This window comes from Taudactylus pleione, unplaced genomic scaffold, assembly GCF_031769625.1.
Source record: "Taudactylus pleione unplaced genomic scaffold, aTauple2 ptg000530l, whole genome shotgun sequence".
Taxonomy (NCBI): Eukaryota; Metazoa; Chordata; class Amphibia; order Anura; family Myobatrachidae; genus Taudactylus; species Taudactylus pleione.
The window spans coordinates 1,175,497-1,189,245 of NW_028284932.1; the positions used below are offsets into that span (position 1 = coordinate 1,175,497).

General features: G+C 55.5%; 1 protein-coding gene across 4 annotated transcripts in view; it reads right to left on the minus strand.

Moving 5' to 3' along the window:
• Positions 1 to 12,754, minus strand: part of BRWD3 (bromodomain and WD repeat domain containing 3) — a 113,752-nt gene extending 100,998 nt beyond the window's left edge. For all 4 annotated transcript variants that reach the window (XM_088450848.1, XM_088450847.1, XM_088450849.1 and 1 more), the window contains exons 1-4: positions 12,670 to 12,754; positions 12,530 to 12,588; positions 3,575 to 3,604; positions 3,433 to 3,492 (exon numbers count right to left, since the gene is read on the minus strand). In XM_088450848.1, coding sequence (XP_088306974.1) covers positions 3,433 to 3,492; positions 3,575 to 3,604; positions 12,530 to 12,588; positions 12,670 to 12,679 — 159 coding nt within the window. In that variant the 5' untranslated portion in view covers positions 12,680 to 12,754. The remainder of the gene's footprint in view (positions 1 to 3,432; positions 3,493 to 3,574; positions 3,605 to 12,529; positions 12,589 to 12,669) is intronic.
• Positions 12,755 to 13,749: the final 995 nt, after the last annotated feature.

A 13,749-nucleotide genomic window follows, 5' to 3' on the forward strand; every position in this document is an offset into this window, starting at 1 on the left:
GAACCCTGAGAAACCTGTTCAGGGACTTCAAATTGAGGATAGGGCGATGAGAGCCATTGGGTTTCTGCACCAGAAACAGCGTAGAGTAATACCCCATCCCACGTTGAGACTGTGGTACGGGTATAATGACCCCCGCTGTCAGCAAGGCCTCTATGGCTTCCTGAACCTGCAAGGCCTTGGTTTTGTCCTGAGAAGGACTTGTGCAAAAAAACTGGCAAGGCGGCCTGTGCCGAAAAGACAGGGCGTACCCCTGGGAGACCACTTCTCGCACCCAGGCATCCGTGGTGGTATTGTGCCAGCACTGGGCGAATTGAAGAAGTCGGCCTCCCACTCTGGGGTCCCCCAGAGGGAGGCCCGTCCCATCACGCAGAAGGCTTATCTTCTGGCTTGGAAGAAGGGCGCCTAGCACTCCAGGCTTGCTTCTTTGGCTTTGAGGCGGTCATGGGTGCGGACTGCCTCGGGAAGGACTGACCCTTTGCCTTGCCCTGAACCCGAAAGGAACGAAACGCTGAGCTCCGGACCTTAGCAGGTGTAGTAGCTGAAGGGAGGAAGGCTGACTTGGATTTTGCCAGGGTATCTACTATTTTGTCCAGGTCCGGACCAAATAGTAATTCCCCATTAAAAGGTAAGGCCTCCAAGCCTTTCTTTGAATCCGCGTCTGCTCTCCAAGACCGCAACCACAAGGATCTACGAGCAGACACTGCTGCCGCCGAAACCCTAGAGGTCAACAGGCTAGCATCCAAAGATGCTTCTCCAATGTAGGAGGCGGCATCTCTCATCTGTCCTAACAACGCCCTCTGGACGTCCGGAGATTCATCCGTAAACGTGTCCTCCAAGGCGTTGGCCCACCCCTCAATGGCCTTGGCCACCCAGGAGATGGCCATGGACGGCCGGGCTACAGCCCGAAAGAGAATAAATAGACTTTAGACAAGTCTCCACCTTCCTGTCCGTAGGATCCTTCAGCGAGGATATAGACGGCAATGGCAAAGTAGCACTCCTGATGAGGCGTGTTACATGGGAATCGACTGCAGGCGGAGTTTCCCATTTCTTACAATGCGCTTCCGGGAATGGATAATTGGACGCCAAGCGTTTCTGTGGCAGGAAACGCTTACTGGGCGTCTGCCAGGCCACCGCCATGTGATCAGTCAACTGATCAGACAAGGGGAACGCTGTAGAAGTAACCTTAGCTTTTTTAAAACTAGGATACCTTGACTTGGGAGCGGGTGCCTCATCCTCAATCAGAAGAATAGCCCGCACCGCCTTAACCAGAGCCCGCACATTGATGGAAGACTTAGTGTCTACCTCCTGGACTGAGGCATCCTGTACCTCACCATCATCCGAGAACCCCTCAGAATCCGGAAGACGCGCAGCCTGTGCCATGACTGAGCGTTTAGACGCCCTGGAGGGCACGTCACTGCGCAACATCGACTGAAAAGCCGAAGATGCTGCCGCCAAATCTTGGACAGTGTGGGAAAGCGCATCCACCCAGGGTGGAGGAGCTGTCACAGGAGCCTGAAACGGCACCACAGCCGGCTGTGCCACAGGGGTGGACTGAATATACATTGGCAACCCTGCATAGGGACCAACAGGCTGAGACCCCGGGGGAATCTGCAATAATTGTGGGACACCCGGGGAATGGGGGATGGCAGGCTGGGGCAACGCCCTAGTAGGGGCGGCAGTCGGGACCGACAGACGGTCCGCGATGGACACCAGCACCTGGGAAAACATCGCCCATGGTGGCTCCTGCGAAATGGGAGGTTTAGACGTACCAGGGACCGCCTGGCACCGTCCGCACAGGCCGTCCTGTGACAAATCCTCCCTATCCACTCCTGCAGAATAGCGCCTGCAGGAGAACAATGCTGGAGCCCCGGAGTGCTCAATCTCCTCCTCAGACATGACTTAGGAAGAAAACGTGCGCACTCACCAGTGTGCTGAACAACAGCCCACAATATGGCACCGTGTAGCACACAACTGTATGTGACGGACCTCACAAATACGTGATCTATATAGGTGAGGTCAGTAGAAACACCCTTCCCCCGCACACCTGTAGGGCTTGTAGGAGAAGGAAAGGGATAGGTACAGGCTGACAGTAAGTAGAAAAAAGATACAGACAGGCAGCACTAGCAAAAGTCACATACCATGCAGGAAGATATACTCACTGCACCTTTCCACTACAATCAACCTCCCAGATTCAGTGTCTGGGAGGGCTATAGTGCTGTGTACACTGTCCTTCTGCAGGGGAGAGGTACACAGGGGGACCGGTCCGCGTGCTCCCTGAGAGTATCCACGCTGCCAGTAAGAAAATGGCCGCTGGAGACCTCAGAGGAGGAGTGGCCGAGTAGCTGCAGCTCAGCGACGCCAGACTCCGTGCTGAAAGGCGTGCTGAGCTGAGGGGAGGAGCCGCTAGACAGGGAAGGCTTCCTCCCCTGGCTAGCATATTAACCCCAGGGCTTGCCGGCATCCCGATTGCCGCTTAATTTACCCTGGTGGTCTAGTGGTCTGGCGGGGTATGCCTCCGCTGGAGGGGGGGCCCGCCGCCACCGCTAGCGCCCCCGGTCTGTCCCCTAGACCGGGGGCATGGGACTGCATTTGAAAGGAACCCGTGCACCGCCGCTAATCAGCGGTGCGCGGCTTACCTGATCTCCCCGGCGTCTTCCGGCAGCAGTCCCGGGGGAAGCCAGAGTCCGGCTAGTACAGACTCCGGCTTCCCCCGCCGCGATCCCCAGTTCAGTGCTGGCGTCGCGGCGCCAGCAGGGAGAAGGAGCGGCAGCGTGGGCGTCTTACAGACAGCCCAGCGCTGCCGCTCTGTAGAAAAACTATAGTAAAAAATAAATAAATAAATTTAACTAAGTTAAATAAAAAATTAAAAGCTTTAGGAGGCTGCTCCAGCAGCCCACCCCGCAGGGTGACCCGACTCCGGCCGGGCACCATCTAAAACTGAGGTGCCTGTGGCTCGGGGGCGGGGTATAGGGGAGGTTGGACCCAAGTGCATCCTGGGAGCAGCTGAAAGCTTTAACTCCGTGGTGCCCGAGGATCCAGGATCCAGCTATACCCCAAAGTCACCCTGTGGACCCTGAAGTAGAAATGTCATTTTCTGCATTGTAAGCCGGTTACTTTATTCCAAGACATACTACAATATGCCAGCACAGCACAAACACTGGTGTAGAAGGGTGAACACTGTGGCATTAGTTACAGTTTTGCACATTTTGTAGTTTACAGAACGAGAAAAATCCTCAGCCTAGTTCTAAGCAAGGACCAATCACAGCTTGCGTTACACTCCTCCACTGCCAACAGCCCCATGCAAGCCCCTCTCCTATTGGACCAAGCAGCAGTGACCTGTTTTATGTATGAGCCCTCAAGAAACCAATTTTTCACTGTAGTCAATTTGTGACTAAAACCCAAATTCCTGAAGCCCACTCGTTCCTCGCTCACCAGGTCCAGATATGTCCTGCGGTGCCGTCTCCCCTGCCAGTCCAGTCGCTCAGGGATAAGCTGCAGAGAAAGAGGGGGAGCAGTGAGAGTAAGAACAGGAACCCCCATAACCCAATGCCCCAATAACCATACATAAAGTCACCTCATGTTCCTCCAGCTCCTCTGACAGCACCTGCAACACAAACACCAGTTATAGGGGCAGCAGGAGATAGCAGACATGGCATGAGATATCCCCAGGGCAAGGACCTCTGGATGAGTATAGGGAAATAGGGTACATGTATGGGGATAGAGACCCCAGGAGGATGTGTGGGGGGGGAAATAGGGTACCTGTATGGGGATAGGGACCCCAGGAGGATGTGTGGGTGGGGAAGAGGGTACCTGTATGGGGATAGAGACCCCAAGAGGATGTGTGGGGGGGGGAATAGGGTACCTGTATGGGGATAGGGACCCCAGGAGGATGTGTGTGTGGGGGGGGGGGGGGGGAAGAGGGTACCTGTATGGGGATAGGTACCCCAGGAGGATGTGTGGGGGGGGGGGAAATAGGGTACCTGTATGGGGATAGGGACCCCAGGAGGATGTGTGGGGGGGGGGGGAATAGGGCACCTGTATGGGGATAGAGACCCCAGGAGGATGTGCGGGGGGGATAGGGCACCTGTTTGGGGATAGAGACCCCAGGAGGATGTGCGGGGGGATAGGGACCTCAGGAGGATGTGCGGGGGAGAAATAGGGTACCTGTATGGGGATAGGGACCCCAGGAGGATGTGTGGGAGGAGGAATAGGGTACCTGTATGGATATAGGGACCCCAGGAGGACGTGTGGGAGAATAGCAAGAGATATGGTAAGAACTTACCTTTGTTATCTCTGTTTCTACGAAGTCCATAGGGTCCAGAGGGTTGACCTTGGGGTATAGCTAGATCTGGATCCACGGGCACCACGCAGTTAAAGCTTTAGCTGCTCCCAGGATGCACTTGGGTCCATCCTCCTCTATACCCCGCCCCCATGCCACAGCACCTCAGTTGGTAAGCAGCCAAGGCCGGAGGAGGAGACTAAACAGAGAGAAGGAAGACTGGAACACACAAGAAACCATACTCACAGAAATGGGAGACGGAAAAACTGGTGACCAGCCACACAGCCCATTTGAAGCCAGGTGCGTCAGGGCAGGCGCCCTGTGGACCCTATGGACTTCGTAGAAACAGAGATAACAAAGGTAAGTTCTTACCATATCTCTTGTTTTCTACTTCAGGGTCCATAGGGGGTCCACAGGGTTGACCTTGGGGATGTCCCAAAGCAGTTCAACTAAGGGCGGGGACGCTCCTGTGCTGAAAGGAGTACCAGGCGCCCAAAGGATGCATCCTGAGAGGCGAAGGTGTCAAACGCATAGAACCTCAAAAATGTTTGAATTGAAGACCAAGTGGCCGCCTTACACAGCTGAACAGCAGAAGCGCCACGGCTAGCAGCCCAAGAGGGACCCACAGAACGAGTGGAATGAGCCTTAACAGAGGCTGGCACAGCTAAACCCTCCTGTGCATAAGCCTCACAAATAACGGAATGAAGCCAACGAGCTAACGTTTGCTTGTTGGCAGGCCAACCCCTCTTGTGAAAACCGAAGAGGACAAACAATGAATCAGACTCCCTAACCAAAGCAGTCCGGTCCACATAGATTCTAAGCGCCTGGACTACATCTAAGGAAGCCTCACCAGCTGAAAGATCAGGTGACTGAAAAGCTGGCACAACAAGTTCCTGATTAATGTGGAACTTTGAGACCACTTTGGGCAAAAACTCAGTACGAGTGCGGAGCACCGCTCTGTCCTGGTGAAAAATCAGAAAAGGAGGGCGACAGGAAAGCGCCCCCAACTCAGACACCCTCCTGGCAGAAGCAATCGCCAGGAGAAAGACAGTCTTAAACGTCAGCCACTTGAGTTCCACCGACTCAAGCGACTCAAAAGGAGGACCCTGCAAGACCCGTAGCACCACCGCCAAGTCCCAAGGAGCCACAGGAGGCACGAAGGGAGGCTGGATCCTGAGAACACCCTGGAAAAATGTGTGAACATCTGGCAGTGTGGCAATCCGTCGTTGAAACCACACGGACAAAGCAGACACATGAACCTTCAGAGAGGCAAGGCGTAAGCCAAGGTCCAAACCCGATTGAAGGAAGATTCTGGAAACCCGAGACACTTGAGGATCATAGTTTCTGGATTCACACCACTGAAAGTAAGTGCGCCACACCCTGTGGTAAATCCGTGCGGAAGCAGGCTTGCGTGCCCCAAGCATGGTACCAATAACCGAACTGGAGAAACCCCTAGACCTCAAGACGGCTGTCTCAAGAGCCACGCCGTCAAAGACAGCCGACCCAGATCCGGGTAAAGGCAGGGCCCTTGAGACAACAGGTCCCGACGCTGAGGAAGAAGGTACGGAGCGTCGATGGAGAGGCACCTCAGATCGGAGTACTAAGGACGTCTGGGCCATGCCGGAACTACCAGCACGAGCGTGCCGCCGTCCTGCTTGAATTTCCGCAGAACCCGAGACGCGTCTGCGTCTCTTGTCCTTGACCCGTAAACGGGTAACTTGTGATTGTGACGGGAGGCCATCAAGTCCAGCTCCGGCAGCCCCCACCTGTCCACGAGTAGCTGAAACACCTCTGGGTGAAGCGACCATTCCCCGGGATGCACGTCGTGACGGCTGAGGAAGTCCGCCTCCCAATTGAGGACTTCGGGAATGAAGACTGCCGAGATCGCTGGAATGTGACACTCCGCCCAAGCAAGGATGCGAGACACCTCCGACATCGCTGCTCGACTGCGAGCTCCTCCTTGGTGGTTGATATATGCCACTGTGGTGGCATTGTCGGACTGCACCTGAACAACCCTTCCGTGAAGAGCAGCGCCGGACGACTGCAGGGCCCTGTATACTGCCAGCAGTTCCAGTATGTTGATGGGAAGAAGTGCTTCTTCCGCAGACCAACGACCCTGAAGCGACAACGAGCCGGTCACTGGCCCCCAACCCCGGAGACTGGCATCCGTCGTGAGCAGGACCCAGTCCGGGATCCAAAAGGGGCGCCCCTCGACCAGATGAGCTGTCTGAAGCCACCAAGCCAAAGACTGCCGAACCTCCGGGGACAACACCAGCATCTGAGAGCGGATCCGGTGAGGTAACCCGTTCCATTCCGATAGAATCAGCCCCTGCAGGGGCCGGGAATGGAACTGGGCAAATTCCACCATGTCGAATGTCGACACCATGGAGCCCAGAACTCTCATAGCCGAATGGACCGACAGGCGGCAACTGCTCAGGCAACTGTGTATCCGCAGCTGTAGGGAGGAGACCTTCTCCGGGGTCAGGAAGATCCTTTGCTGACGAGAATCCAGCAGGGCTCCCAAATGAACCATCCGCTGAGATGGAATCAGGGAGGACTTTTTCCAATTTATCAACCACCCGTGTGCTTGCAGGCAAGCGATCGTCAGGTGGAGATGCTGAAGCAGTACCACCGGGGAGCTTGCCAGCAACAGGAGGTCGTCCAGATACGGCAGCAGCCGTACATTCTGGTTCCGAAGATGTGCGGCCATGACCGCCATAATCTTTGTGAATACCCTCAGTGCCGTGGAGAGGCCAAAGGGTAGCACTCGGAACTGATAGTGGTGTTGAAGGATAGCGAACCTCAGATACCGCTGGTGCGAAGGTGCTATCGGAACATGGAGGTAGGCGTCCTGGATATCCAGGGACACCATGTAATCCCCAGGCTCCATCGCCAGAATAATGGAACGTAACGTTTCCATCCTGAACTTGGGAACCCTGAGGAATTTGTTCAGAGACTTCAAGTTACGGATAGGGCGATGAGAACCATTGGGTTTCTGCACCAGAAACAGAGACGAACAATACCCCGTCCCTTGTTGTAATTGAGGAACGGGAACAATGACCCCTGCTTTCAGCAAGGACTCTATAGCTTCCTGAATCTGTAACGCCTTGGTCTTGTCCTGAGAAGGACTCGTGCAGAAAAACTGGTGGGGCGGTCTGTGCCGAAAAGACCCCTGGGAGACCACTTCTCGAACCCAGGCATCAGTGGTGGTATTGTGCCAGCACTGGGCAAATAGAAGAAGTCGGCCTCCCACTCTGGGGTCCCCCAGAGGGAGGCCCGTCCCATCAGGCAGAAGGTTTATCTTCCTGTTTGGAAGAGGGCGCCTGGCACTCCAGGCCTGCTTCTTGGGCTTAGAAGCGGCCTTGGTCGCCGAATGCCTTGGGAAGGACTGACCTTTGGCCTTGCCCTGAACCCGACAGGACCGAAAGGCAGAGCTCCGTACCTTGGTAGGTGCAGAAGCCGAAGGGAGGAAGGCAGATTTAGATTTAGCCAGAGTATCCACTATTTTGTCCAAGTCCGGACCAAATAGCAGTTCTCCATTGAAAGGTAAGGCCTCCAGTTCCTTCTTTGAATCAGAGTCCGCTCTCCAGGACCTCAGCCATAAGGATCGGCGGGCAGACACCGCTGCAGCCGATACCCGAGAAATCAGCAGACTAGCATCCAAAGAGGCTTCTCCGATGTAGGAAGCAGCGTCCCTCATCTGTCCCAACAACGCCCTCTGGACATCCGGAGTGTCGTCCGGAAAGGTATCCTCCAAGGCGTTGGCCCATCCCTCAATGGCCTTGGCCACCCAGGAGATGGCCATGGACGGTCGGGCCACTGCACTTGAGGGAGTAAATAGACTTCAAGCAAGTCTCCACTTTCCTGTCCGTGGGATCCTTCAGCGAGGATATAGACGGCAATGGCAAAGTAGCGCTCCGTATTAAACGGGTGACGTGAGAATCCACCGCCGGTGGAGTTTCCCATTTCTTACAATGTGCCTCAGGGAAGGAGTAATTAGAAGCCAACCGCTTCTGAGGTAGGAATCTCCTACTGGGCGCCTGCCAAGGCACCGCCATATGATCCGTCAACTGATCAGACAGGGGAAACACCGCAGAAGCCACCTTAGTTTTTTAAAACTAGGATACTTCGACTTAGGAGCTGGTGCCTCATCCTCTATCAAGAGAATGGCACGCACCACCCTAACCAGTGCTCGTACATTAATGGACGATTTGGTATCCACTTCCTGGACCGATGTGTACGAGTCCGTGTCATCATGCACCTCCCCATCATCCGAGGACCCCTCCGAGTCCGATACTTGTGCCGCCTGCGCCATTAGTGGGCGTTTTGATGCCCTGGAAGGCATGTCAGACTGCAACATAAACTGAAAAGCCGAAGACGCGGCCGCCAAATTTTGTACGGAGCTGGAGAGCACATCCACCCAGGGTGGAGGAGCCACCGGAGGGGCCTGGAAAGGCACCACAGACTGCTGCGTCACCGGGGTAGCCTGTACATAAATAGGCAACCCCGCATAAGAACCAACAGACTAAGACGCTGGGGGGCTGCGCAATAAGTGCGGAACACCCGGGGAATGGGGGACGGCCGGCTGGGACAACGCCCTAGCAGGAACCGCAGTCGGTACCGACAGACGGTCTGCAATAGACGCCAGCACCTGAGAAAATAAGGCCCATGGTGGCTCCTGCGCTATAGGTGGTTGTGAGGGGCCAGGAATCACCTGGCACCGTCTACATAGGCCATCTAGTGACAAATCCTCCTTATCCACTCCTGCAGAACAGCGTACACAGGAGACCAACACCGGAGCGCTCAATCTCCTCGTCCGACATGACAAAATATATTATATAAATAAATATATCTGGCAACAGAGCCGAATCAAGCGCACTCACCAATGTGCTGAACAACAGCCCACAATATGGCACCGTGTAGCAAATAACTGTATGTGACGGACCTCACAAATACGTGATTTATATAAGTGAGGTCAGTAGAAACGCCCCTCCCCCACACACCTGCAGGGCTTGTAGGAGAAGTAAAGGGATAGGTATAAGCTGACAGTAAGCGGAAAATAAGCACAGACAGGCAGCACTAGCAAAAAGTCACATACCATGCAGGAAGATATACTCACTGCACCTTTACACTACAATCAACCTGCCCAGATTCAGTGTCTGGGAGGGCTATAGTGCTGTGTACGCTGTCCTTAATCAGGGGAGAGGTACACAGGGGGACCGGTCCGCGTGCTCCCCGAGAGTATCCGCGCTACCACAAGAAAATGGCCCCCAGAGACCTCAGAGGAGGAGTGGCCGAGTATCTGCAACTCAGCGACGCCAGACTCCGAGCTGAAAGGCGCGCTGAGCTGAGGGGAGGAGCCGCTAGACAGGGAAGGCTTCCTCCCCTGGCTAGCATATTAACCCCCGAGTTGCCGGCATCCCGCTTGCCAAGAATTAACCCTGGTGGTCTAGTGGACTGACGGGGTATTCCTCATTAGAGGGGGAACCCGCCGCCACCGCTAGCGGCCCCCGGTCTGTCCCTTAGAACCGGGGGCAAAGGACTGCATATTCTTGTCCCTGGCGTCTCCGGCAGCAGTCCAGGGAGGTACCCATAGTCCGGATAGTACGGACTCTGGCCTCCCGCAGCGATCCCCAGTGCGATACTGGCGTCGCGGCACCAGCGGGGAATAAGAGCGGCAGCGTGGGCGTCTGTATAGAGCCTCCGGTTAAAAATAAAAAAAAAAAAACTTAACAGGCTCTTTTTTTTTTTTTTTAAATTAATTAAAAAGCTTTTGGGGGCTGCTACTGCAGCCCCCTGCGCAGGGTGAGCCGGCTCCGGCCGGGCACCAACTAAAACTTAGGTGCTGTGGCTCGGGGGCCGGGTATAGAGGAGATGGACCCAAGTGCATCCTGGGAGCAGTTAAAGCTTTAACTGCGTGGTGCCCATGGATCCAGATCAAGCTATACCCCAAGGTCAACCCTGTGGACCCCGAAGTAGAAAGGGCACCTGTATGGGGATAGGGACCCCAGGAGAATGTGTGTGGGGGTCGGGGGGGAATAGGGTACCTGTACAGATATAGGGACCCTAGGAGGATGTGTGGGGGAATAGGGCAACTGTATTGGGGATAGGGACCCCAGGAGAATGTGTGTGTGTGGGGGGGGGGGGGGGAGAAATAGGGTACCTGTATGGATATAGGGACCCCAGGAGGATGTGTGGGGGGAATAGGGTACCTGTATGGAGACAGAAACCCCAGGAGGATGTGTGGGGGGGAATAGGGTACCTTTATGGGGATAGGGACCCCAGGAGAATGTGTGGGGGGGGAATAGGGTACCTGTATGGATATAGGGACCCTAGGAGAATGTGTGGGGGGAATAGGGTAACTGTATGGAGGTAGGGACCCCAGGAGGATGTGGGAGGGAATAAAGCACCTGTATGGAGATAGGGACCCCAGGAGGATGTGTGGGGGAATAGGCTACATGTTGGGGAATAGGCTACATGTGAGGGAATAGGGCAACTGTATGGAGATAGGGATCCCAGGAGAATATGTGTGGGGGAATAAGGTATCTGTATGGAGATAGTGACCCCAGGGGGATGTGTGGGGGAATAGGCTACATGTTGGGGAATAGGCTACATGTGGGGGAATAGGGCACCTGTATGGAGATAGGGATCCCAGGAGAATATGTGTGGGGGAATAAGATATCTGTATGGAGATATGGATCCCAGGAGGGTGTGTGGGGGAATATGGTACTTGTATGGGGATAAGTACCCCAGGAGGGTGTGTGGGGGATAGAAAGGAACGTTTGAAACCTAGAATGGTGTGTGGTGGGGATAGAAGATCTTTGAGAGTTAGGTGGGATGTGTGGAGCCCTGGGGGGGGGGGGGGGGGAGGGGGATAAGGTGGGATATGGGGAACCTTTTGTCTAGTGTTTGAGGGTATAGAGGCAGGTTCCCCAGGAACCTGCCGTGTTTGGAATGGAAGAGATGTGGGGAACTCTGGCTGATGTTTGGGCTGAGAAGAGAGGATACAGGGAACTGAGGGAGGATGTTTGGGGGGAATGGGAGTGTAAATGGAGGACAGAGGGATTTGGGGGGCACCTGTGAAAAGAATCAAGGGAGGTGAGGTGATGTAAGTTTCCCACGTAGGATGTTTAGAGTATGGAACAAGAAGGTGAGGGACAGGAGAATGAGGACCGCTTGTTGATGTTTAGGGGAATGGAGGAGTAAGAAGGGAATAGGGGGATTTAGGGACCCTGTGGAGCACTTTGTGACTATGAAGGGAATGTGTGCACCATCGTGAGGAGATGATGGGGGTAAATAGGGGACAGGGGGATGCAGGGACCCAGGGAGGATGTGTGGGGGTGTAAGGAGAGGTAAGAGGGGTATGTGGCAGATCCCTGTGAGGGACCCCAGGTTGATGCTTGGGGGTAGGTTGGGGAATAGACTGATACATGCTGATGTTTGGGGGTATGGAAGGGTATGTGGAGAACAGGGGAAAACAAAGACCCTACGGAGGATGTTTGGGGTAATGAAGTGGTAAGAAAAGGTTATGAGGTTGTGGGGACCCCTGTGAGGATTGTGGGGCTATGGAGATCATGTGGGAACACCTGTAAGGGGATAGATGATATATGGGTATGTGGTGGACCAAAGGATGAGAGGACATCTGTGGGGGAGAGAAGGACATGTGTGTAAGGAACCCTGTGAGGAGATGGAGGGGTATATGGGGTCCCGTGTAAGGGGTAAGAGGGGGGAATGGAGAACTAGGAGTCTATGAGGAGATAGAGGGGTATGTGGGACTCCTGTGAGGAGTATTTGGGGTAAGGGGAGTATGTGGGGGACAGGGTGATCTAGGGACCCCTGTGATGAGATGGAGGGGTATGTGGTGTCCCCTGTGAAGGGTGTTTGGGGTAAGAGGGGTATGTGGGGGGACAGAAGGATGTGGGGACCACTGTGAGGGATATTTGGGGTAAGGGGAGTATGTGAGCTGACAGAGGGATGTGGGGACCCCCGTGAGGGGTATTTGTGGTAAGTGGAGTATGTGGGGGGACAGAGGGATGTGGGGACCCCTGTGAGGGGTATTTTGGGGGGGACCCCTGTGAAGGGTATTTGGGGTAAGAGGGGAATGTGGGGGGACAGGGATGTGGGGACCCCTGTGAGGGGTATTTGGGGTAAGAGGGGAATGTGGGGGGACAGAGGGATGTGGGGACCCCTGTGAGGGGTATTTGGGGGTAAGAGGGGAATGCGGGGGGACCCCGGTCTGAGGCCGCTCACCTGCGCTGATCTCCGGCACGGTCCGGACTGCAGGAACCGGGCGATCAGGAAGTAGAGCTCTGCGGGGAGACAGAGGGGACAGGCGGTTAGTGGAGCCGGGGACGGCGGCCAGCGTAGGGTCCCTGCCTCCCGGTACATACCGGCTTCCATGGCGCCTGCTCCTCCCGGCTGTGCGGGCGGTTATGATGCCGGAGACCCCATAGAGGTGGCTTCCCCCCGGCGCGGACCTAGCGCATCTCTCCCCCCCCCGGTGCTGGAGCCCCCTCCGGCCTGAGCACAGACAAGGGAAGCGCAGAGGGCGTGCAGTGCTTCTCTCCGGCCGCGGGCGGCGCTGCGGACACTCCAGCACAGACTCTATGGTATAAGCCGACGCTCTGCCCAGCACCCGGCGCCAGGCTGCAGCGAGAGGAGGATCAGGTGACCGGAGCTCTATGGTGCCGGAGCGGAAGTCGGGGAGGAGATGAGGTGCGGCACCGGAAGTAGCTGTGTATGGGGGCTGTATATCTGTGTGACACAGTGGGGAGGGGTATATGATCACACACACAGGAGGACCCTCCCCAGGGTACTTTGCAGCTACAGCCCTGTTACACAGCTGTTGGGGACTACAAGTCTCAGCATGCCCTGGTAGACTGGGCCTATCCGCCCTCGGGCTCTGCAGGATGACAGCTGCTCAATGTCCCGATTTAGGGACAGAAAGGGGCTGGGTTGACTGATAGTGGGGGGTGGTTATGTAATCAGGGGGCGTGGTTTATGTGAATGGGCGTGTCTGTACAGATTGGGGGCGGGGTTAGCATTGTCCCTGTGTATATATGTATGTCAGCATTATGCCATTTAACCCCTTGTGCCCCAGGCTTTGCCCCAGCATGACCTACATCGTCCGCTGTGCCTCGGCCATTGGGGTTATTAGCGGCAGCGTAATAATACGATGTCTGTCCTGAGTCAGATCTGCGCAGCGGGTGGGGTGTCTGACTCCCATCCCCAACTAATGGCTCCCTGGGGGTAGATGAGAAGGAACCGCGGGAAAGGGGCTGGGGTAAGGGGGCATGGACGCCTAGGCCCAGGTCCTGCATACTAGTAATTATCTGACCCTCATCCCTCTGAGCCGCCCGATCTGACGGCAGATCAGGACTTTTGTCTTGATTCCAGGACTGTTGGGAGATGAGCAGCGCCCCCCAGTGCTGTGCGTACCAGTGGCAGGTGCCTGTGCAGCAGTAAAGGGT